Source organism: Dermacentor albipictus, chromosome 2 (genome assembly GCF_038994185.2).
Source record: "Dermacentor albipictus isolate Rhodes 1998 colony chromosome 2, USDA_Dalb.pri_finalv2, whole genome shotgun sequence".
Lineage (NCBI taxonomy): Eukaryota > Metazoa > Arthropoda > Arachnida > Ixodida > Ixodidae > Dermacentor > Dermacentor albipictus.
In genome coordinates, this window is record NC_091822.1 from 18,632,053 (window position 1) to 18,658,329 (window position 26,277).

The 26,277-nt window shown below is 44.2% G+C and overlaps 1 protein-coding gene across 3 annotated transcripts in view; it reads left to right on the forward strand.

The window, feature by feature from the left end:
• The window catches only part of Tango9 (transport and golgi organization 9), a 54,582-nt gene that overhangs the window by 4,268 nt on the left and 24,037 nt on the right, over positions 1–26,277 (forward strand). For 2 of the 3 annotated variants that reach the window (XM_065452097.2, XM_065452096.2), the window contains one exon: positions 23,293–23,530. In XM_065452097.2, coding sequence (XP_065308169.1) covers positions 23,293–23,530 — 238 coding nt within the window. Of the gene's footprint in view, positions 1–192; positions 304–23,292; positions 23,531–26,277 lie in introns of those variants that run through there. The other variant, XM_065452098.2, reaches the window with a different exon arrangement.

Here is a 26,277-nt window from a genome sequence, read left to right on the forward strand (position 1 = left end):
GAAAAAAGAAACGGCAGTGAGAATGATCTCGCCTTTTCTGGTTGCAAAAACAGACTGAAGCTTTTGGCCCAGGTTATAAAGTGTCCAAGTTGGCAAGTGGTGATCTCCTTCTAGAACTCTGCAGAAAGAAACAACACTAAAAACTGTCTAATCTAGTGTCATTCGGGAATCTCCCAGTGACAGTCGCACTGCACCACACAATGAACACCACCCGTTTCCACCCGTTTCCGATGCTGATCTTGTGGAACTGACTGAAGCTGGACTACTGGAGGGCTGGCGGGATCCAAATGTGATCAGTGTCAAGTAAGTTGAGATGAGGCGTGATAGCAAGGAAATCCAAAAAAGAAAGTACCTAACTCAAACTTTCTCATCAAGTGTGCTGTCTGAGACTATTGAGACTGGGTACATAAAGACCCTGGTCAGACAGTACATCCCCAATCCTTTCCGTTGCTTTAATGGCCAAAGATTTGCCTGCAGCTCACAGAACTGCCGAGGCTGCCAGACTTGCACTAAAGGTAGTCCCCAAGAACACCCATCTGACAAATCTGAGAATACTCCACACTGCGTGAATTGTGATGGGGGAACACACCGCATACTTGCAGTCTTGCCCATTCTGGAAAAGGGAAAAAGAAATCGGGACAATCTAAGTGAAGGAGAACATATCATTTTAGGAGGCATGCAGCTGGGTTGAGTACATGCTAAAGATCTCTGCTGAAGTGGCGCTTCAGGGTGCAGGGCCACAACAGCCTGTTTGACCCACACGCAGTGAACCGGCAGTGACACCTACCCCCCCCCCCCTACCTGGCAGCTGCAGCTAGCGCTGCTCTGCCACCACAGCGGAAGGGGCCATCTACCTCCGGGATAGTGGCCTCAAAGGTCTCATCCGACGTGTCACAGCCTTGAAGTCAAACAGCGCTCACAAGAGCTTGTGTCCAGCACCTTGCAAGAGGTGATGGACACAACTGACCAGATGGCACCGCCAGCACCTAAGGAGCGGCGAGATTCTCGCAATTGTTACAAAAAAGAAAAGCGCTGCAGCACGGTGCCCAGAGAGGGCTTAAACACATGGCACCAAAACCACACTCAGCATGGGTACACAAATATTACACTGGAGTGTCAGAGGTCTCCTCCACAATCTTGACTTTAAAGAACTCGTACATAAGTATAATCCAGAGGTGCTGTGTGTTCAGGAAACGCCTCAAACATATGCAAACAAATTTTCTTTATCAATATGCTATTTTTCGGTAAAACCATGATGACACTGTCATGTCATCGGGTGGTGTGGCTATCATAGTCAACAGAGGTGTTGTGTGCAGGGAAATAAAACCTTGTATGCCCCTAGAAGCAGTTGCTTTACACCTTCATAACTGCCAGCCACTGTTCCTCCACGAGGCTGGAAATAGTTCGGACTTCAAAGTTTCCCTGTTACCTAAATAAAATTATAAAAATTACAAAAATAAAATTATAAGTGCGTAACCTTGTACGTTTTCATTCATCTATTATAGTAGAATGGAGAAAGCCCAATGCTTTATAAAACTGAAATAAAACGCATGCTTCGCTGCAACTATTGTCAAGTTTCACTTCAGTTGACAGTGAAATGAACCATGCCGCCATCTTTTTAAGAGTGAAAAGCTCAGACCTCGTGCACTTTGTCCGTGTCTTTTGCACACCTCATTGCTTTTGCCGATGAAGACTTCTCAAGAACAGCAGATGCTCCAGAGGTATCAAGTGCGACACCATTTTGAAATTGTCATATAACGACATTCTGTTTGCTTCTGTGATTGGCTGGCGGTGTAACAATCATGTGAAGTGGTTGTCAGCTGCTATTTTTTGTTATATCCTACTATAGTCACTATCAGCTCTATATACATTCCTCCAAATTTTCACCTTCATAAAACCGTATTTCAAAACTGCGTAGATGAACTTCCAGCGCTATGCATAGTTGTCAGATGTAAATGCACCTAACACTTTGTGGGGAGGCTCGTTACGATGCGAGAGGTCACCTAATTGAAAACTTTTTCTTTTCTTCAGGAGCATGTATACTTAATAAGAGCCAACATGCTACAGCATTGCACATAGCAGATATTCCTCCATGGACTTAAGTGTAGTAATCAATACACTAATTCCGTATCTGAAGTTGTCCATTTCGAAGAATCCCTTTGGGAGCACCCACTTCCCAATTATGTTCAACTTAACGAAACAAGATGTGTGCTTGCCACATTTTCCTTGATGGAACATACTCGGCCAACTGGGAGCTGTTCTGAGAGTCGTGTACAGTAAAACCTCGTTAAACCGTACCCGCTTAAACAGTAGTTTCGGTTTAAAAGTAGTAAAGTCAATACCCCGACTCAGTGGCCATTGAACATAATGTATTTTGTATCCGCATAAACCGTACCAGCTTATTGCGTACGCATCGGTTAAAACGTAGCGTTTCCACTTTTCGTCGCGCAAACACGGCGGTGCGTCGTCTCCATCGGGCGGCCCGGCAGAACAACAAGCCTCAGAGATCGGTACAACGGCCTCCAAGCGCCCTGTGCGTTTGCACGTGAAGCCGCATCAACATCAACATCATTTCGACACCGCATGGACGCCGTACCGGAGAGCGTTGTGGCGTCGTGCAAGCGAGGACTCGCGTCATGCCGAAGCTAGGATAAAAAAGACGCCGGGTGCTCAGCATAGAAGAAAAATTAGACATCGTCCGTGCTACCGAACGTGACACGGAAGTCGGCGCTGGCCCGCGATATGGATCTGCTGTTGACTACAGTGTGTGGCATTTGGAATGCGAAGTTGCTCGGCAGCGCTGCTGCGACCGCGAAGAGATATGTCGGCTACGAGGTTCGACTTTTCACCATCGTTGCCGCTGTTGTTTCCGAAGTGTCAACTAGCGACAGTGATGAGGACGACACGGAAAGAGACAGCACGGGCTATTCAGGCCCGACAGTGGCAGAAGCTGCGCGTTACGTCAGCCTCATGAATGCGATCGTCGCAAGGAGAACAGGGGCACGATAACGTAACTATTCCAAACGAAAAGTTTTCCGAACTCCGGCACCCGGCAGTGAAAAAGGCGCCCCGGGACTTATGCAGCACTACTGCGCGCGTGCACGGAGAATACGTAACGCCAACGAGGAATCTGCCGTGCGAGTGTTTGCCGAGAGGAGGGGGGCTGGCTGAGAAGCTGGCACGCAGCTTCAGTAAGTTTGAGGCCGCTGTCGTCGTGCTAGGCCGCCGCAATATCAAACGAAAATAACATTTACGTCCCGCGAAGTGAATAAATACTGCATGTTTTTCCCCTTTCATGGCACTCTCTCTGAGTTCCGTTTTTGACAGATAAGTGGGCGATCTCATGCTATTTCGCTTAAACAGTACTACCGTTTAGTACGTACTTTTTCCGAGCTCCGGCTGACTACGGTTTAACGAGGTTTCACTGTATTTAGGCGGAGATGACATTGCTGCTTTTAATGTAGACAATGCTGTGGCATATCTAACAGGTTCTATTATTGATGCTGCAACTAAATGTATTAGCAAACTAATGGATTGGCTAATAAGCATCGCATCCCCATGGTGGAATAGACGAATGTCGCAAACCGTGAAAAAAACAAAACAAAGCTTGCAGATAGCTTCGCAATTCTCCAACCGCCAAAAACCTTATTTCAAACGGGTCAAATCACAAGGCAGGAGAACACATCGACGTGCAAAGAGAAAGTTGGGATAAGTACATCTCCAGCATAAATTCGTACACAGATGAAACAAGTGTCTGGAATAGGGTAAATAATTTAATAGATCAGGAGTCGCATCCTCTAACCTTAGCAAGTAGCCAGGGTGATAGACTAGATCAGGCAGGTTGTGTAGGCGAACATCTTGAATATGCCTGAAGGGCATCACACTATACAGAAACATTCCCGAGTGTCAAAGAACGCAAAAAACGGCAGCCCTTAAACCGCAAAGGTTCATCGAGTGACGCTTACAATTGCCCATTTACTTTAGCTGAACTAAGGCATCTCTTGCTTGTTGCAACAACTTGGCGCCAGGTGGCGATCGTGTCATGTACAAAACGATTAGGTACCTACATCCTGAAAGACTGAACACTCTTTTCAATTCCTTGTGGGTGGAGGGGATATTCCATCATTGTGGATAGAAGCTATAGTCATCCTGGTACTTCAACAAGGGAAAGACCTGGCCTTAGCCAGCAGCTACAGGCCAATAGGGCTAACAAGCTGTCTGTGCAGAGTCTTTGAAAAAATCGTAAACTGGCAGCTTAGTCTGTTTCCTAGAAAGTAGCAACAAACTAGACCCCCTTCAATGTTTCAGAGAGGGAAGGTCAACAGACCACCTTGTTCGCACTGAAGCAACCATCATAGATGTGTTTATTCATAAGCAGTTTTTACCTTCAGTATTTCTAGACCTAGAGAAAGCACACGACACAACATGGCGATTCAAGATTCTCCGCAATCTTTCTGCGATGGGCGTCCGTGGGAACATGTTAAACACAATTGAAAGCTATCTAACCACACTTCTCACATAAAAGTAGCCAATGCTTTATCTAGACAATTCGCCCAAGAAACTGGTGTTCCGCAAGGGGGCATGCTTAAGTTGCGCACTCTTTATTGTCATTCCATGCACAACGTTTTATTACGTGTATGTCGATGATATGCAGGTAGGTTTCAGATCATGCAATTCTGTTATCTGCAAACAAGTGCAGCTTGGAATAAACAAATTGTCTAAATGGGCAAGAGCCTCAAAATAAACGCCCAAAGAAGTACCTGCATACTTTTCTCAAACAAGAGCACCACTGCCTAGTATTACAATCAAGGGAGAACAACTCTGAGCTGCCAACATAAATTCCTGGGAATCACTTTAGACTCTTAGCTCACGTTTGTTCCCCATATTAAGCATCTGAAGATCAAATGTCTGAAAACAATGAACCTTCTAAAGTTTCACATACAACATGGGGTATTGATCGAAACTGCCTTCTGAACATGTATAACATTCTTGTCCACTCGCGCCTTGATTAGGGGTGTATAATTTATAACTGTGCAACGCTAAGTGCATTAAAAATCCTAGACCCCGTCCACCATCTGGGTATCGAGTCTTGCAAACGGTGCTTTCAGGAATCTGATCCAGAGCCTCTACGTAGAGTCGAATCAGTGGCCACTTCATCTACAGCGATCATACAGCAGTTTTACATATGTTCTGAGAGTACAAGCCAACATAGAACATCCTTCTTATTCAACCATAAACAATGACCACTGCTACTCTTCCATAACAGACTTGTAGCAAGAAAGCCATTCGCTATGCGTGTGAGGAACCTCAGTGAGGAAATGGGTGTTCCAGTTCTTGAACATTGTCCTATGGCTCCAGCGAAACTATTGCCACCATGGCAGTGGCAGCTGATAGAGTGCGACGCATCATTCGTAGAGGTCACTAAACATGCGCCAAAGGCACATATTAATAATTTCCTGGAACTCCAGGCAAAGTACTCTTGCACAGAGTTTTACACAGACACAACGAAAATACTACAAACTGAGGTTATTTTTTTTTTTTGCCATCTTAGGATAGGCCATACATATGGCCCCCAGTCGTAGCTGTTGACCGGTGATGATCCTCCTGTATGCAATAAATATGGCAAGACACTAACAGTCCTTCATGTCTTGTTGCAATGACCGGTACTTTGAGATATGTACGAAGGGGGCACAATGTGCGGTGGGCGATTAAGGGAGCTGTAAAAAAAATATAAGCGGAAGAGAGAGAGGGTGGCGACCTGTCAACAAGAAGAAAGCGTTGCCAAGCCAGATTCTGCTTTCAATGATGAAATGCTGATATCATATGAATATGATGAGTGAATAAACCTAGTAGCACAATTTTCCAAGTGACTTGAGTGCATTTATGATGTTTGATGCGGGTTCCAGATGGGGAGATGCATACTGAAGTTTTGATCTTGCAAATGATTGGTAGGCTAACGTCTTTACTTGTCGTGGAGTATGACGTAGATATCTCCTAACAAATCCCAGTGACTTGTTAGCAGATCAGATGATGTTAGTAGTGTGCATGTGCCAGGACAGATCGCAAGATAGTGACACCGAGGTATTTGATGATTGGATTGATTCGATTGGAACATTGGCAACGGAATAGGTAAATCTGAGGGTGTTACGGCAGCAAGTGAAAGACACAGGTTTGAATTTGTTGGAATTTAAGTTCATTAACCAGCGGTTACACCATTGTAAAGCACGAACCTCCCAGTTGTATTGAAGGGCCCACTGGTGAGGTAAGAGTGCTACTACTGCCCGCATGTTTAGATCATTCTTTAGTAATAGTGCTTTTATGATCATAGCGTATATCACTATTCATTGTCATTATTTTAATACCTGCACATTTGACATACTTCACAGGGACTGAGCTTTAGGCCCTTTTACAGCCAAGTACAATCTACCTATCGTAATTCATCTATTCATCTCGTTCACTAACCATTAGCACTACATCACCACTTGCATTGGTGCTCTTGCGCCACTAAACACCACACGTCATCTTATGCAGCAGTCAGTCCATCCTTCTTGGAATCTGGTGTACTGCACCCCAAAACAAGTATCTTTACGGCTGAGGCCCATGCAATGTTGCCGGCTGTGATACATATTCAAAAAGCAAGTATATTCAGACTCCTTAAGCATTGTAAAAGCCTTGATGTCACTTTGCAAACACAAAAATGCTGTATTAATTGAGCTGTATTCAATTCTGTGCACAGAGTATATAAATAACCAGTATGTTATATGCTGGTTAGATATATACAGGGCATTGAGGGTAATGTGCTAGCAGACCAAATGGCCAAAACGGGACGGTGTATCAATCGGAGGCTAATGGAACATAAAAGGTCATTAACCGGTGGATCGCCTTCTAATCTTTCGCTACATTGCCGAGATTGTAACTGCATGCCAGAGTTAGATGAATGCGCGATATTGTACAGGCATAAGAACGAAGATACGCGTCTTATGGTAGAGGCGTGGCATATCTATAATGGTGGAAGTGCGTGCGTGAGTCAGCCTTCGATTACTTTACATAAGAAAGAGATTAAGTGCCTTAACAGTTATCTCTCGCGTAGACCGGCACGTGTACCCGATTGGCACGTGGTGTTACCATTCCTGAGCATGCACAGATTAGTTTTGTGTATTCTTTCTTCTTTTGCCTCGGTGCTCCCTTCAGTTGATAGTTGGCGTTCGTGTTGTCCACTTCTCTACTCTTGTGTCCTGTCTGCACGCCTCACTTCTATTTTGCATAATGAATCCTTACTAACTAGCTCGGCATTCTGTCGTTCTAGGCCACAACAATTGCATCGCAAGCTACTTCTATCAGAACATGCACCGAGATCACCACACAAATGGACTGTGGCTGTGCTGCTGAACAGTGTGGTGGGTCCCACCTGCAGCAGCAGTCGTGTTCTGATCGAGGCGCAATGCGAGAATACTCGCCTACTGAATTTTATATGCATGTCAAAAGAATCACAGGATGTCACCATTAATCCCGATAATGGCATGTCTGATAGCCCATCTGATGCTTTCAACCCCGCAGGAGCGTCTGTGTAAGCAGGCGTTTGGTGTGTTGCGACACCACAAACCCAAGCACACGAGGGTTGGACCCTCCCGCGTGTAGCCATGCGCTGCTTAGCTGTGTCTGGGGAAAGGGGAATCCTGGAGCTTGAGCCGATGCTGGGTGTTTGGACCTTTAAGGCCCCCCAGCGGAGGCAACACACCTCTTTGGCCTGTGCTTCACATAGACAGCACCCCCGGACTGACCCACCCGGGGGAAATCGGCAGTCACCTTTTCCTGTCCTCTTCTCCAATCTTCGTCTTTCTCTCTCGCCTTTTTTCATCTTTCCTGTCTTCTCATCACTTCTCCTTACTTCCTAGTTTCCCGGAGGCAAGGGTTAACCTTGTGTGGCTAGGCAGCCTTGGTTATGCTGTATTTGGTTATAGCAGCGATGTACGGCTGGCGTTGGCAGGGTTTCTCTAGCACCAACTTCTGTCACGTCCCCCTGTTGGGCTCCATATGGAGGTGGGTGGTCAGCATCGCAGCCGAAAACCCAACTGTACCTATGGAAAACGCGTTTCCTAAACTCCCTGATCGCCCTCAGAAACGAGGGCGCACCGAAGAAGTCTCAGTTTTTCGGATGGAAAGTCCACAATTTTCCTCGTTCTCACGTGATACACTCGGAAAAACCAGCTAAACAAGTGCGAACAGTCTCGCCGTTCCTTGTATCGAAGACTCTTACCGAAATGTTTGGTCCAGGATATAAGGCTTCGAGGATGGCTAGCAGTGACCTCCTCTTGGAGCTCCGCGATCACAAGCAATTTGAGAAACTGCCTAAACTAGTATCATTTGGAGAGACCCAAGTAGTAGTAACCCCGCACCGCACGATGAATACCTCCCGCGGCGTTGTCTCGGACGATGATTTGCTGGAGCTCACTGAGGCTGAGCTCTTGGAGGGCTTCAGTGAACAGAATGTTATAAATGTCAAAGGAATTAAAATGAGACGAGATGGCAAAGAAATCCAAACCAAACACATGATAATCACCTTCGGTTCGAGTGTCCTGCCCGAGTCAATCGAGGCCGGGTACATCAAGCTCTGTGTCAGGCCGTACGTGCCGAATCCTCTTAGATGCTTTAAGTGCCAAAGGTTTGGCCACAGTTCACAGAACTGTCGAGGCCGGCTGACATGTGCCAAGTGTAGTGACAATGAGCATTCCTCCGAAACGTGCCAGAACACTCCAAATTGTGTCAACTGTGATGGCGAGCATGCCGCATACTCGCGGTCCTGCCCGTCTTGGAAAAGAGAAAGAAATTGTGACAATCAAAGAAAACATCTTTCAAGGAGGCACGTAGGCGGGTGTCATACCTGCCTAAGAGCAGCTTTGCCGATGTGACGCGTCAGGGGGCAGCGACACAACGGCTTCCGGTGGCTGTCCGACCCACAAGCAGTGAGTCGGCAGTTATGCCACCTGCCCCCACGGCGGTTGCAGTAAGCACTGCTCCGTCACCCCAGCAGACGGGGCCATCTACCTCCGGGCAGATGACTTCGAAGGTCTCGTCCAACGTGCCGAGGCCTTCACGTCAAGCAAAGCACTCGGAAGAGCACGTGTCCAGCACCTCGCTAGAGGCGATGGACACAACCACCAGCAAGACGGCGCCACCAGCGCCTAAGGAGCGGCGAGGATCTCTCGGTCGCTCCAAAAGAGATAAAACTCCCGTCACGGCGCCTGCAAAGCACCGGTGAACTAACCTTTCCTTTCCAGAACACACAGTATCCAACTTTATCAAAATGTATACACAAATTATGCAATGGAATGTGAGAGGTCTCATCCACAATCTTGACGACGTAACAGAACGCCTACACAAACTTAATCCAAAGGTACTGTGTGTTCAGGAAACGCACTTAAAAGCTACACAGACAAATTTTCTCCGGTCACACATTATTTTTCGTAAAGATCGTGACGAGGTCAACACCTCATCCGGCGGTGTAGTGATAATTGTCCATAAAACTGTTGCTTGGCAACACTTGCCGCTTCGGACGTCCCTCGAGGCAGTTGCGGTTCGCCAATTCTTTTTAATAAGTTAGTAGCCGTCTGCTCTATCTACATACCTCCAAACTATCACATGAGTAAAATTGAATTTCACAAACTTATTAATCAACTTCCAGAGCCATTTCTTATTGTCAGGGACTTTAATGCGCACAACAGTCTCTGGGGAGATTCCAGAACTGATTCGAGGGGTCGACTGATCGAATCCTTTCTTGTTACGTCCGGTGTGTGCCTCTTTAATAGGAAAAAACCCACCTACTACAATGTTGTGCATAATTCATACTCCTCCATAGATTTAGCACTTGGATCTTCCATACTTTTCTCTTACTTAGAATGGAATGTTATAGAAAACCCATTTGGGAGTGACCACTTTCCGATAACTTTAAACTTACTAACACGACATGACACTCGTCCACAGGTACGTCACCGGAAACTTGACTCCGCTGATTGGAAGCGTTTTAAGGAATCTACTTACTTATCACAAGATTTTATACGTGATTTTAGCATGGATACGCTGTAGCATATTTTACCGCTTTTATTATTGATGCAGCTGAAAAGTTCATTCCACAAACAAATGGTCACTCATCTAAGAAACGTGTTCCTTGGCGGAATGAAGACTGCAGAGATGCACGAAAAAGACAAAATAAGGCATGGGGCAGATTGCACCAATACCCTACGGCGGAAAATTACATTGCATTTAAACATATCAAGTCGCAAGGACGGCGCACGAGACGGCAGGCTAGAAGAGCAAGCTGGGAGAGGTTTCTCTCAGGCATCAATTCCTATACCCAGGAGGCTAAAGTATGGGATGGGCTGAGAAGGCTAAAAGGGCAGCAGATCAACCCATTACCTTTGATTGATGAGCGAGAGAATACCTTGGAAAAGCAGGCCGATGCCCTTGGATTACATTTTGCACATGTATCAAGTTCCATAAGCTATTCACAAAAATTCGTTCAATATAAGCAAATAGCAGAACTTCAGTCAATAAACCGTAAATGCAGACCAAATCTACCGTACAACTGTCCTTTTAATATTGCCGAGCTTAGAGCTGCGTTGAGCTCGATCATGAGCTCTGCACCTGGAGTTGACAAAATCATGTATGACATGATTAAAAAGCTACACACTGATACACACATGACACTTCTGGCACTTTTTAACTCTGTTTGGGCAGCTGGATACCTCCCATCCTCATGACACTTTTTAACTCTGTTTGGGCAGCTGGATACCTCTCATCCTCATGGAAAGAAGCTTTAGTAGTGCCGGTCTTGAAACAAGGCAAGGACCCATCCGACGTTTCAAGTTACCGTCCAATAGCACTGGCAAGTTGCTTATGCAAACTGTTCGAGAAAATGATAAATAGTCGTCTTTTACATTTCCTTGAAACGAATAAAATGCTCGACCCTTATCAGTGCGGCTTCAGAGAGGGTAGGTTGACTACTGACCAGCTCGTGCGCATTGAGGCAGGCATTCGCGACGCCTTTATCCATAAGCAGTTCTTTCTTTGTTTTCCTAGACATGGAAAAGGCATATGACACGACTTGGAGATATGGGATATTGCGAGACCTCTCAGAAATGGGTATTCGAGGGAATATGCTTAATGTAATTGAGTTACCTATCAAACCGTACATTTCGAGTTAGGGTGGGCAATGCTCTATCCAAGCCATTTACACAAGAAACTGGGGTGCCGCAAGGAGGGGTATTAAGCTGTACCCTTTTTATAATCAAAATGAATTCCTTACGCTTATATATACCGCAGAGCATGTTTTATTCGGTGTACGTAGATGACGTGCAATTGGGTTTCAAGTCGTGCAACCTTTCTATATGTGAGCGACAGGTCCAGCTTTGCTTGAACAAAGTGTGTAAATGGGCAGAGGAAAATGGCTCTAAACTGAATCCTGTTAAAAGCTCATGTCTACTTTTCACACTAAAAGGAGGCTTATTTGCAGAGCCCAGCCTAGAACTACATGGACAGCACATACCAGTTGTCACACAACACAAATTTTTAGGAATCATATTAGATTCAAAACTGACCTTCATTCCACAGTTAAAGCACCTGAAAGAGAAATGTCTAAAAACAATGAACCTTCTTAAACTTTTATCACATAAAACATGGGGCAGCAACAGGAAATGTCTGATGAACGTTTACAAAAGTCTTATGTGCACGTGCTTAGACTATGGGGCCATAGTATATCAATCTGCCAGTCCAAGCGCCTTGAAGATGCTTGACCCTGTTCACCATTTAGGTATCCGCTTGGCGACCAGTGCCTTCAGGACAAGTCCTGTAGAGAGCCTCTACGTTGAAGCTAATGAGGGGTTACTTCATCTTCAGAGGTCACTCTAGTTTCATGTACTTTCTAAAAGTGAACGCAAACCGCGACCATCCCTCTTATGTAAGCATAAACGACGTGGCATCTGCACTGCTCTTTAATAATCGACCTGCAGCAAGAGAACCATTCTCTCTGCGCATTAGAAAGCTTGCTGAGGAAATGCAAGTTCCAGTTCTTCAGCAAAACCTAATGGTCCTAGCTAAGCCATTGCCGCCATGGCAGTGGAAATCCATAGAATGCGATACATCATTCGTAGAGGTGACGAAGCACGCCCCACGGGCACATATTCGAATGCACTTCTTTGAACTTCAATCGAAGTACTCGTGCATGGAGTTTTACACTGACGCTTCTAAGTCACATGCCGGAGTGTTTTATGCTGCAATCGGACCATCCTTCTCCGAGTCCGATGGACTGCATCCGGAAACAAGCATATTCACCGCGGAAGCTTATGCAGTTCTATCTGCTGTTAAAGAAATCAAGAAAAGAAAGTTGCTCAAAGCCATCATATACACCGACTCTATAAGCGTCGTAAAAGCCCTAATGTTCTTCCGCAATCATCGAAACCCTGTACTTACTGAGCTTTATTCCGTTATTTGCACATCGTACATGTCTCAGCAGCAAGTCATAGTATGCTGGGTACCTGGACACAGGGGCATTGAGGATAATATGCTGGCTGACCAAATTGCCACCTCAATAGCTTCACAAGATATACATTCTACTACTGCACTACCTGCCTTAGACCTAAAGCCTTTCATCCGAAAGAAACTCAGAAGCCACTGGCAGCGCTTATGGGATGCTGAAACAAATAATAAGCTTCACTTGATTAAGCCTAAACTGGGTTATTGGCCCCCTGCAACAAAAACACAACGAACAGAAGTCCTATTCTGTCGTCTCAGAATAGGACACACATATGCTACACGCAGTTTCCTGCTAACCGGAAATGAGCCAACGTCCTGCGGTAGATGCGGTGAAAGGCTCACCGTCCTCCACGCCCTCCTGGAAGCCAAAACAGAGAAAAAAACACTTTCCGCTAGCATACCGGCAGCGCATCCCCTTTCATCCTGTAATGTTTCTTGGTACAGAACCGTTGGTTGACACCAGAGCAGTCTTAAGCTTCTTAAACGATGTTGTCTTACATGTTGTTAGCCCTACGAATTTGCAGCTCATCCTCTCTCCAGAGGATGCCGCTGTGATAATTTATTTTTGTACAGCACATGCCTTCAGGCCCTTCCGTTTCAAGGGCTCTCTAGGGCAGTAGTGCGTCTTGCAAACGTGTGCCTACATGTATTTTAAAATGCGATCAATCTATCACAATGCATCTCTTGTGTTCTTAGTAGTACTCACTAGTCATTGCCATAATTTTATTACATATAGGTTTTATGCACTTTACAGAGATCGCATTTAGGCCCCTTTACAGCTACGTCACAATAACTCACGGAACACATCTACCCACTGCAAACTCATCAACACTGACCTGGCGCTCTTTCGCCATAATTGGCCCTTGCGCCATAAAACAACAAATTGATCATCATGATGCTTTCAGACGCTAAACCCCATGTTTATTTTATTTCAGTTGGTTGACAACTAAGCTTGCTGCTACATGTCTAAAGAATATACCTGGGAACACGGCGAAATGATGGAACAAGTACCTAATCTTTTCCAATATTGTCTAGCTTCCCATCTTGTCAATTTTGATTTTGTTGTGATCACTGCCATTAAAATTTCTTAAGCGTTGTGATGCCTTGCATTGACATGCATTCCTTAGCTGTTGACTGAGCACTGATTTTCATTATAAAATAATTTGCTATCATCAGTAGCTTTCCATCTTGAAAGGCTTTATTTAAGTACTTCTCTTTTCTCCAGAAGTGATGCCTTCATTTGTCATCTGGCCAAGCTACAGCTGTCGTCCCAGCTGGCATTTCAGCTCATAAAATTCCTTGTGTGCACTCTCTCTCCTGCTCTCCCTTACCCTCATCCTAAAGGATGATCCATTCTTTTACCTGCTGGTCCGGTCAATTTTTTTTTTATGCAAACGTCTGTCAATGTTTTGCAATCAAGCCTTCCCTCCTGGCCATTCCAACAGCATTGCCATGTGCAAAATTTCAGAAAAAAGTGGAAAAACACTTGCATAATCTCTTAGTTTAAAACAACCTGTTTTATACCTTTGACTCTTGCTACCATGTCCACAGAAATAAAAAAAGTTCGATCGACACTTGCTGAATGCATTTTCAAACATTTGCTGGAACTCTTCTAGTAACACCATTACACCATCTGAAATGACAACTGAGGTTTAAATATTTGTCAGATTTGAAAATTTGGGGCAGGCTGGGGAGTCTGAAAAAATAACTTTGACTGGAGGTATAGGCAAAACTAGCCACCATTGCTCTAGCACTTCAACAAAATGACACACAATTTGGGCCTCGATCGACTTGGTAACATAATGTTTAAATGACAGCAGCAGTGAAGCCATAGAACCTCAGTGAAACTGGAGGCTCCAGTTAAATGCACAACACTAGACCACGTTGCTTGCACAGAAAAGCTGATCGAATGCGATTATCAAGTGTGAGGAGGTTGCTGCATGCTCCCTGACCTGACAATCAACTATTTCTTCGCAAGCCTAAAGAATGCAGTGAAAAACTAACAGAGTGCACGCTGCTATGAGTAAATGCAAATGCAGAACTTTTCCATTTTAACATTTGCGAAGCTACTGCTTTCCCGCATAGCATTAGCAACACTATTGCTAGTATTGATGCCAACAAATCTTCATAATTTTTTTTGTGTGTGATCGGACTTGGAAAGTTAGGAACTAGGAGAGAGGTGTATATTTTGTATATTCCTCCTTTTTCCTCACAGCACTTAGAAAAAAAAAGCAAATTATTACATTTGTGTTTTTTGAGGTGCTTCTTTGAAGTTTCACATAAGAATAAAAGGACCTAATAAAGAAATGACAAAGAATGAGTGTCCAACTCAAGAGATAAGATAGAATTCGCCAAAACTGATCAACAAGGCGAAAATAAGTGATTCGAAACTGTCAGAAAGGCTGAGGAAGGCGTCAAAATTTGACGCAGCCTGAAATCAATGAGAAAGAAACTTGGCATAGGACAAACCAAGATGTATGCACTGCAAGATAAGCAGGGTAATATCATCAGCAATCTCAAAGGTATAGTAAAAGCAGCGGAAGAATTCTATACTGACCTGTTTAGTATCCAGAGGACTCAGGATGACTCCATTCGAAACAGTAATGAACAGGATACAGAAACTCCTATAACTAGCGATGAGGTCAGAAGGGCCTTGCCAGACATGAAATGGGGAAGAGCAGCAGGAGAATATGGAATTACAGTAGATTTAAAGATGGAGGAGACATAATGCTTGCAGAACTGGTGGCTCTCTACGAAGTATCTATCGACTGCAAGGGTCCCAGAAAACTGGAAGAATGCAAGCATACTAATCCACAAAAAGGGAGATGTTGAAAAATTGTTGTCCCATTAGCTTACTCCCAATATTATATAAGATATTCACCAAGATAATCACCAATAGAATAAGGGCAACACTGGACTTTAGTCAACCAAGGGAACGGGCAAGTTTCAGGAAGGGATAGTCTACAATGGTACACATCCATGTCATCAATCGGGTAATCAAGAAATCCAGAGTACAATAAGCCTCTCTATATGGCTTTCATAGATTATGAAAAGGTATTTGATTCAGTAGAGATACCAGCAGTCAAAGAGGCATTACGTAATCAAGAAGTACAGGACGCTTACGTAAATATCTTGGAAAGTATCCACAGAGATTCCACAGCTACCTGAATTCTCCACAAGAAAAGTAGGGAGATAAATATAAAGGGGTCAGACAAGAAGACAATCTCTACAATACTATTCACTGTGTGCTTTCAGTATTCAAGCTATTAAACTGAGAAGGCTTAGGAGTAAGGATCAACGGTGAGTGTCTCGGCAACCTTTGATTTGCAGTTGACATTGTCCTGTTCGGCAACACTGGGGACGATTTACAACAAATGATTGAGGACCTTAAAGGGACCCTGAAACAATTTTGACTATTTTCTACAAACGTACTGAGTCATTAGAGTAGGTCCTTCTGATAATTGACGCATCTAAGTGCTCCGAATAGGCGGAATTCTAAGCCGCCCCTACCCATATGACGCAAATCGCCCATATGGTGTTAGTGGGACGAGCTATCAGATTGGTTGACCTGGACGCGTGATCAATAATTTTTCCAGCTTTATGGTAAACAAATGATGTTCGTAATAGTTGGAATGTTAGTTAATTTGCTTTTATAAATAGAAAGTAACATAAAGGGAATGCACAAGAACAATTTTTCAGTACAATTAAGCACTTCCGGCATACAGCAAGTGTCGTCTGCTTGTGTTACGTGCTCAGTCTTTGACGAGAGCTCCGCCGTCAGTGTCACTCTGTCTTTTCCTGAGCGCTACGATTCGACTTTGTTGCGTTGTGGACTGCAAACGTAGCGACTGGTAATATATTAAGCTGCGACATTGTGTCCCTCTGCAAGCCGGTAGACGAGCGGACTGGCTGCAACACATCGGACTGCCGCTATCCGATCGGCGCCAGGATTTACGCGATTGCTGCCATCACTTTACACCGGAAGATTACTAATGCAATAGCGTTTCGCAAGTCCGGTATTAGGGTAAACGCAAGCACAAAAGGGAAAGGGACAGGGCCTGGCCGTGTCCCCTTGAGTGTCGTTTCATGGGATGAACAGAAGGGCAAATGTTCATGGTCTGCACGGTGCAGCCACCTGGTGGCATAGAGCTCAACCAGACACAGTAGCAGTAACAAAATGTATTCTTCAATTCGTCTTTGCTGCTGGTGTAAATTTTTCGCAGGAGTGTAATCGTTAACATGTTGTTCTTGTAAATGTTTAAAATGTTTTACACTTGGTTAGAGCAATATTAGCTCTTTCTTTGGCTGGTTAAACTCTGCGCCAACGGGTGGCTGGACCATGGAGACCAATCAGGCAGCTCACATACGTCTACCCTAAAGTTCCTTCATCAGCTTGAGTTCATGCTTCTACCGTTCGTCGAAATGTTCCACTAGTGTGCGGTTAACGGAATACCAGACACGTTCGGCGCTGCGACAGAATGCTCAAAACGCACGCTGCTTCAATAGCTCTCCCTTGGGGTCAACGGTCAAACGGCTAGCGAAGAGGTCTCGCGCAGGCGGGGGCGGGCTCCAAAACAGCTGGAAGTGGACGATGTGACGTCGCATCGTGATTCAGAACCAGTGAAGGCGGAGCTTAGCCCCGATGGCTCGGCGAACGAGTTGAGGAGGAAAAGCGTGGCTGGGGAGGAGGGTAACTTCTAATCGCTTGTAGCTCTATTAATACGTAAAGCTTCACTTAAATTGTGGTGCGAATGTTCTACTTAAGCTGTACCCTACGCGTCCGAAATTTGTCCGAACCATTTCAGGGGCCCTTTAAGACTATGAGTGGGGTTAAAAATTAATATGCAAAAGACAATGATAATGATCAATAGCCAGGCAAGGGAACAAGAGTTCAGGATTGCCAGTCGGCCTCTAGAGTCTGTGAAGGAGTACGTTTACCTAGGTCAATTAATCACAGGGAACCCTGATCATGAGAAGGAAATTCATAGAAGAATGAAAATGGGTTGGATCACATACGGCAGACATAGTCAGCTCCTGACTGGAAGCTTACCGTTATTATTTGTGGGGTTTTCACCTGTGCTCTTGGGACGAAGAAACGACAACACAGTAGTGCAAACAAGCACAAGGGCATTTATTGCACCTTTCATAGATCAATACCTGCTAGCTGAGTTGCTATCCACAAAACATGCCGATAGGCGCGCAACAAATCTAGGAAGTCCGACTCACCACGACCGCATAATGAGCAAATATATTTGCCCCATGCTGGACACCAATGCCTCGTCGTTCGTGCGTACGGTCACGTGAACGGTGGCGCATTCGAACGAGGCCTCGCGAGACGGTCTCGCAGAAGCATGCATTGGCACACGCGCAGGACATCGTATCAGGGGACGCATGAAAGTCGTGCATCCCCGCACATTGAAAAGGAAGGTGTAAAATCGGTTCATTTACCGGTGCTGACATATGGGGCAGAGACTCGGAGACTGCAAAGAAGCTTGAGAACAAGTTAAGGACCACACAAAGAGCGATGGAATGAAGAATGCTAGGCATAACATTAAGAGACAGAAAGAGAGTGGTTTGGATTAGAGAGCAAACGGATATAGCCAATATTCTAATAGACAGTGAGAGAAAAAAATGTCACTGGGCAGGTCATGTAATGTGCAGGTTAGATAACCATTGGAGCATTAGGGCTACAGAATGGGTGCCAAGAGAATGGAAGCACAGTAGAGGACAGCAGAAGACTAGGTGTTGCGATGAAATTAGGAAATTTGTGGGTGCTAGTTGGAATTGGTTGGCGCAGGACAGGGGCAATTGGAGATCGCAGGGAGAGGCCTTCCTGCAGTGGATGTAGAATAGGCTGATGATGATAATTGTCAAAAATTGTCAAATTTGTACTACTATACATCCTTTCGAAACACCAGTGATCAGGCTATCATTTTACGTATCACAGTATACAGTGCAACTGCAATGTCCTGAAATAAAGTGCTGAAATTTGAACGCACCGAAAACAAGCACAATTCTAGCAGTAACGAAAGAGTTAAGATGTTTGCCGAAGCTTTAGTGGTAGTTTCACAAAGAAAAATGACGATTCCACTCTGTGAAGATGGAATGGCAGTGAAAGATGACGACAGTCAAAGCTCTCAAATGAAAAACAGTGCTTTCGCAGCCGTTACATATTCATAGAATGCAATGGTTGCGCGGGCTCGTCATCATTGTTTTCATTCAACATCGGAGGAACTTTCATCAGTAGTCATTTCACGCCGGCACCTTTTACATTCTCATTGCTGTTCCCTCCGGCGCTCCTCGTACACGTTGTTCTTCGAGTGTACGAACCATGAGTGTCCGTCCAATCGATAACGCAACTGTTTTTAGCGTTGATACCTCTCCTGCTTATATGCTACAATAACCTTGACATCACGCTATTTTTCAAGGCGAGCGTTCCAATTTTTTCCCGCATTTTAACATGTGCGCTGCCGCATCGCACCCGTATGGGTTTGTTAGAAATTGCTGTCCGTTTCTGTTGCCGGACATCGAAGAAAAGTATGGAAGTTTAGTCATGTACAGCTTTCGCTGTAAAAAAAGCTTTTTTGTGTCCCCCCCCCCCCCCTTATCGAGCTGCATTTGCATCCCCTTCCTCATTTTCTTTGCCTTTTTGTTCCACTCCCTGTGGTGGGCTTTCTCTGCCTGTACAAGGTAAATCCGACTTTGCAGAGGAAAAAAAAAAATTTCATAAATGTTTTGCACTCACTCTTATGTTAACTCCTGCTGGACTGGTTATCTGAAATCATCACCTTTTCATTTTAACGCAGATACGTTTCCCATTTAATCAAAAGTTAGCTTTAACTTGAGGCCAACTTCAACATTTCTATTCTAATTCATGGGAAGAGCAAAAGTGCTCACTAGAAATTTTATTCCATTACCATAAAAAGTTGAATTTTTCCAGCTGTAGAAGCATGCGTTTGTAAACTAACAAATACAATGCATATTAGTTCAGCCTAATTAAAATTTTTACATTCTTAGCAATAACCATGTCCTTAAATTAGTATTATGCTTCAAATCTGTTAGTGTTGCTAACTCCAAACCTCATTCAACAGTGATATTATCATACATTATGGAGTTCAACCTGTGAAATTGGTCTTCCGTGTGTGTGTGTGTGTGTGTGTGTGTGTGTGTGTGTGTGTGTGTGTGAGAGAGAGGGAGATTTATGGCAATGTTTGTAAACAGTGGAAGACAAATCAAGAATCTTCGCCCATCACTTGGCTGATTTTCTTTGAAGGAAGACAAACCACATCATTCAGTTTGATGGATGTAGAACAAAAGTTCCCATGTGCATGGAGCTGTGGGGAGATAAGGTTTCCTCCCAAGTATGGAATCTTCACATGAGATCATCATAGGACCAGAACAGCCTGTCTAGCCTCAGCTCTGTTGAACAGCACAAAGTGCCTCTCCACTTGTAACATGTGTGGTCTCGTCTGCAGTTGCGTACACAGGGACGTACCGAGGCTATAAACCACGGTTATAACTCCAACCGCCAGTGCAGAAGTGGTTGAGCCTGGCATTAATGGAAAGTTTGGATTCCTCTCTACTGTCGAATGCACATCAAACAAGCCAGTGCTCTCGTCAGACAGCTCCTGGACCTCTCTGGGCGTAACTGGTTGGGTTTTAAGTCCAATGCTAAGACAGTCTCGGAATTTTCATTTCGAAATGAAACATGTAATTCTCAGCATATCATGTAGGCTATGTTGAATGTAATACCTCAGAATTCTGATGTAAGCAGGGGAAGCTTAAGCATGGCTCAGTTATGTTTTTAATATGCTGGAGTGCGTTCTCACTTGTGGAAATTTCAACAAACCAGTTACTAATTGATTAATGTATTAATTACATTTTAGCTGAAGTAACATTTTTTTATGCAGCTGTATTCCTCATGGTCAGAAATAAAGATAAAAAATGTGTCCTATTCTTTCTTGGTGTTGAACTGTGTTCAGGCATCAGTGTTAATGAAAACCCTCGAACTAAAAGCGAAATTACATGTTTACAACTTGCCATTTAACTCTGCAATGAAAGCAGATGTCCTATTTCTTTATAGTGCTTCTGAGTGAGTTAAAATTTAGTGAAGCGAACATCTGGAATCAGTTTACACATGTTTACCAGCTCAGCTACAACCGTTTTGCAAACATGTTTAAGAGTAATGATGTTTACAGCCATGCATAGCACATCAAAGTTGTCTGCTTTAAATGTTCTTTATCAAGTACAGCTTACAATACTACAATGCTTTGGTTGCGACATTGTAATCTTGGGCCGTGACAACATAAAACTATTCTAATCTGGGGCGCTATAACGTAAAACTATTCCAAACTTTTCTATTGCAATTCTGCATTAAGCCCTCTGCGATTGGTCAAACATTTTGGACCACTCCCACTTCACTTGTCTGTCACGCGACGTCATGAAAACTGCCATAGCTCCCCATGTGATATCACGTGCACACACTGATGGATTGCCCATGATTATCATGTGCACACACCGTGCACACACTGACCGAACAGAAGAAAAATATTTTGATTTGACGCCTTCTCGCTATTAGCCCTTGGCTATTGGTCAAAAGTTTTCGGGCTGCACCCACTTTATCGGTCTGTCACTCGACGTCGCAAAACCGCAAAAACTCACCGCATCAAAGTGACGTGTGGGCGTTAAGATGCATTAATATGCCGAACAAAACAGAATTTTCTTCTGAATAGCCGCAGGCTGCCCTGTTCCAAAAGGAATAAAAGATGGCTACCGCCGGTTGCTTGGGCACTGGCTACTCGCACCTGCCGGAGAGCGTGGGTTTATTTCCGTATAAAACTTTTTGCGTGGCCATGTAACGTTTTCGAGCAGTTTTGGCATGTTTACGACCTCGTTCTGCTAACTATTCTCTGCTGAGGATCTGTTTCAGCGTCATTCTTAAGCTTCCGTTGGATGCCGCTGCGATTTTCGACCAGCCACCACAAGCTACGTAAGGAAAAGCGGACCAATCACAGACGCCGACACCACCCTCTTCATCAGGTTATTGATTTTCAGGGCAGTGGCTCAGCCCCATTGAATCCCTTTCCACTTGAGCGTGCTCCTCGCCTCTTGTGAGCCAATTAGATCAGACAAGCCGCTCAGTGTAGGCAATGTTATTCATTTTTCAAGCGAACAAAAGCGACCTCCTATGAACGAGAAGAGTGTTTGATTGGTCTGTTCAGAGAACCTTGCGGGTGACCGCCCGATGCTTGCGTCGTCGGTTACACAAATTTGACGTCAATAGATTGGCATAAAAGCATATTGGAATATTTTTACGTTAAAGGGCCCCTGTTCTTACTCCCAATCTGCCAATTCGCTCTCCCTAATAGGTCAAAATGGCTGACCCCAACCATGTATGTGTGGCACCTACCTACGTAGGCTGGACCTGAACCATTTTGACCTATCATGGAGGGCTAATGGTGGATTTGGGAGAAACAGATTTGAATAGTTGTGCATTATCCCAGGCTTTGATAGTACAATTTGCTTTTAAATTTCAAGTTTCATCCTCTCTTGCAAAATACTTGGTCTAAAGTAAAACTTGTGAGGTGAGAACCTGACTTTTTCTTTTTGATGTAAAAATGTTCTCTGGAAACATTGTAGCTGCTGAATTAAAGCATTTGTTTCATGCACTGTTGGGGAAGAGGTGCTTGACACAGTTATGTACAGTCGACCAAAAAAGTTTACGGACTACGGGGTCTCAGAAAATGCTAAATATACGAGCTGCCTTTAAAAGTAGCCAGTAAAACCGTACATCACAATGTTGTTCGTATATACCAGCAAAGGCTGGAAATGAGAATATCAGGCTGCATTTGGAGGCTGCGGAGATATTCCGCTTTTTGTCAGGTCTCTTGGTCCGTAAACTTTTTTGGTCGACTGTACATGGGAGCCATGGTGACAGCCATTTTATTTCCAAGTATATTGCCTTGCTCTAGCAGTTAGGATTTGGTGAGTGGCAGGTGGCATTGCTGTCAGATTGCTGGTGCTTCTCGTGCTGTCATTAACTTACCTGTGTGCATTTGACCAAGCAAATGTCTCTCCTGATATTGCATTCCACAAGTGTGACTGTTCATGTGGTAAATCATCTTTGCCAGAGAGCATTAGTAAACAGTTTTTGAAAAGTGATTCTCGTAGGCTAGTGAACTCCTGTACACTTTGAACTTTATTTGCCAAGGTTTGGTAAATGCAAAAATAATACATTGAGTGTCTGGATCCTTAGCACCATTCTAGTATGGATCTATACATAAATAACAATAATACGCATTCATACAAAAAAGCAATCTTTATTTTTATTCATGCAGGCAGGAGACATATTGTATAGTAATTGAATTTCAGCAGCATAATACCATTTTTCAGCATTTAATACAATTCGTTGTAATTTCTAAGCATAACAAGAAAAGCTTCACTTTTTTTTCACCTGAATAAGGGGGCTGTTGCACAATGTGCAACTAACACTAAATAGCTTCGCTTTTTCCCCATATGCAGTGTTTTACTGGTGGCTACAGAAAGTTACCAGCTTTAGGGCCTTGTATTCAAAACATCCAAACAACTTAATTTTTTTTTTTATTGGGATAAGAAAATATCAGGATCAAAGCAGCCATTAAAAAGAATTAAGAAACGAAGTGGTGTTTACTGTTGTTCTCATGTATTGTGTGAAAACTAGCAATACACTAAGATCCATGGCTTTTTTTAATACTTGGCAAGTGACATTTCGGAGTGTTTTCGCAGGCGGTCGGCATGTTCTTGGGCGAACTGTCGTGCCTACTGGCGTTCCGTGTCGTCTTCTTTTACTACACCCGGAAAGCCAAAGCGGGCGAGTCTGTCGAGCTGCCTCCCAGTGTGACCGGCAGTCGCGACTTCAATCCTCTCATCTTCCTTCCTCCAGCCATGTGCGATCTGGTCGGCACCTCCATCATGTACATTGGGCTCAACCTTACCTATGCATCCAGCTTCCAAATGCTCCGAGGTGAGTTTGCCTTATTAATCCTTTCCCTTTGGCATGTGTGAGCGAAACCACAAAGAGAGAGAGAGAAAGTGAAATAAACTTCTGTTTAGAGCAGGTGAAAAGTCTTCGCCCCAGGTGGGCAGCCGCCTCAGTCCAGTAAGTCGTGGACAGGAGCCATGTCTGGAGTCTGGCTGATCAGACTATGCAGGCCATTCAGGATAGGGCTTTCTAGCTGAGCCTCCCACTGCTCTTCAGTTAGGTCTTTGGTGGTAGAGCGAAAAACTTGAGAGAGAAAAGCTGTAAAGGTCGGCCCAAATTAGAGAAGATTGCACAATTTCAATTTACAGACAGTTGAGAGTACCGCTACAGCAACGTGCATTTCAATGAAGGTAACCACTAGCATGTCAAACACGGGAAGATGCATACCAGTTAATTCCAAGATTTTATTTGTCCATTCTTTCTGAAGACCTCTTCAAGAAAGATCACAAAACTGTCAGTTCTGCTTTTGTATGTCGCGAAAAGTAAAAAAGTGTGGAGGTTGTTCGTGAAAGGCTTAAGCTCCACTGTGTTTTAGATTATACTAACAAAAGTAAGAAAGACTACCTTGATGTCTTCTTCAGTGCAAAGACACAGAAGCCTGAATTCTCGTCAAGGGTAATATTATCAGAGACAGGCACTTGGCAAAAGGCAATGACAGGATTTCTGCAGGACAAACGAAAGCCATTAGCAATTAACGATCTTCTCCTAGCAAAGAATTCTCAGGACATCAACTGCATCGAAGTTTTCGGTGGCACAGGCATTTCTGTCTTTTCTGCAGACATTAAGGAACACATAGCTTCAGTCTTCATAGTCTTAAGGTATGTTGACGATTACCAGTTTTTAATTAACCATGACAAGGTTCCTTGGATTCCAACCTTGCAACCTGCAGCCGCTGGTAGTGGTAACACACAAACTGCCAGTGTCGAGTGGTTCTCTGAGGTGTGTTTAGTTTTTTTCATTTCCTGGCCACTCACGCCCGTTGGTACTGCAAACCTCGAGGCAACTGCTGCCGTACAAGTTGGCACACTCGAAACTCTTAACACTAACGTTAGGTTGTGCTTTGATAATGCCTTGAATAATTTCTGCTGCCAATGTATTAATGAGTTCGCCCACTCAGTGTGATCGCCTGTTGGATGCAGGTTACCCTGTACATAACCAAGTATCTGTAGCCGAAAATTTGCTAAAACAATTGCATGAGCGTGCTAATGCTGTGAACACTCCTAGGGTCCAAGAACAAATAGCCATTGTGCCATATTTGCAGAAAATTTCGCACTGCTTGCAGAAGGCAGCAGAATGTGCAAATATAAGAGTAGTGTCTTCTGCACCTTGCAGTTTGTGTAGGCTCTGCAAAATCAGCAGCCCATGTGCTAGCAAGAGGCAAGAGTGCAACTGTTGCAGAGCATGTGGTAATCCCCCTCTTCTGTGGCAGACAGGTCATTGTCTAATTGAAAGGCTCGAAGAACATTAAAAAAATCGTTGAGATGGTTGGCTAGCATTGTGCTGCAGAGTGTATGGGTGTTGTCTTCCCTTTCAGAGTTGTGCTATTCTTGCCAGAAATAAAGATGCTCGAACTAGACTGATAGTTAAATTTGCAAAAATTGAAAGTCTTGGTTCTCAGTGCAGAGCATCCCTTCCATATCTGTCAGAAAAAGAGTTGGCATTTTTAAATGTTCACTAGTGTGCACAGGACTTGTAAGCTACTTGAGTGTCGTGTGTGTACGTGTGCCGTGTTTCAAATAAATCACTGCGCATGGCTAGTCCAATTTGATGCTCATTCCAAGTGGCATCTTGCTTCTAAAAACGTGTTAACTATGCAAAGTAAAACTTTTGGAGAGTGCTGACAGGGAAGAAACGAATACACAATAACCACGAATCATTTATTCAGGAAGATCGAAATGCAAAAACACTAATTCTTCAGTAGTGCAATGTAGGCATAGCGACTGATGAGGCAGCACTTTGCATTCTGTTGGTCATTCTTCTGGGCACATGACTCAACAGAGTGAACAAGCCTGCTGGCAGATGAGAGCACAGGTGTGCAGGTCTGTCAGGGTGCTGACGCAGGTTGGCCTTCATGCTTCTTGTGTTCTCTAGACTCTCCACAGTATGTGCTGGTGAAAATTAGAAGAGGTGGCAAGTCAATCAAGAAATGTTTTATCCTAGGGCCGTGTAAGGGCCGTGTAAACGATCGTGTCTGCAGAGTATTGCGTTGCTATGCGCTGCGGAACGAGCTGAAATTTCATGATTGTGTTACGCTTAGTGTTGCACTGGCCGAACTAATGGATGAACATAGGAACAAAAACATGAATGTACGTGGTGCAAATTTTAAACCGAAGGCTGTTTTGCCCTTCTCCTTGCGAGCGCCGCGCTCCCAGCCGGAGAGATAACGTGCATCGCACTGCTGTGATGTCGCTCATGGTGGCACATGACTTAGAGAATGATTGAAGGCAACATCTGTTATTTGTGTAATCTGTTGGTTCAGTAGACTAATTAATGTTTAGAGAAATAATAAAATGCAAAAACTGAATGTCCGCGTGTTCTTGTTTTACTTCACACCATAGCAAGAGATGTACTTCTGTTTCGTCTGCTTGTTCCCATGTCGTGCAGTCGCACACGCAGACAACGAAAGTCTGTCATTTTCTACCTTGTTCCAGCGTGTGATCATGCTCTATGATTTGCTTGTCTGCCTCAGTGTTCGTGTAGCACTGACTTATACTGCTAGTCAGTAGTTC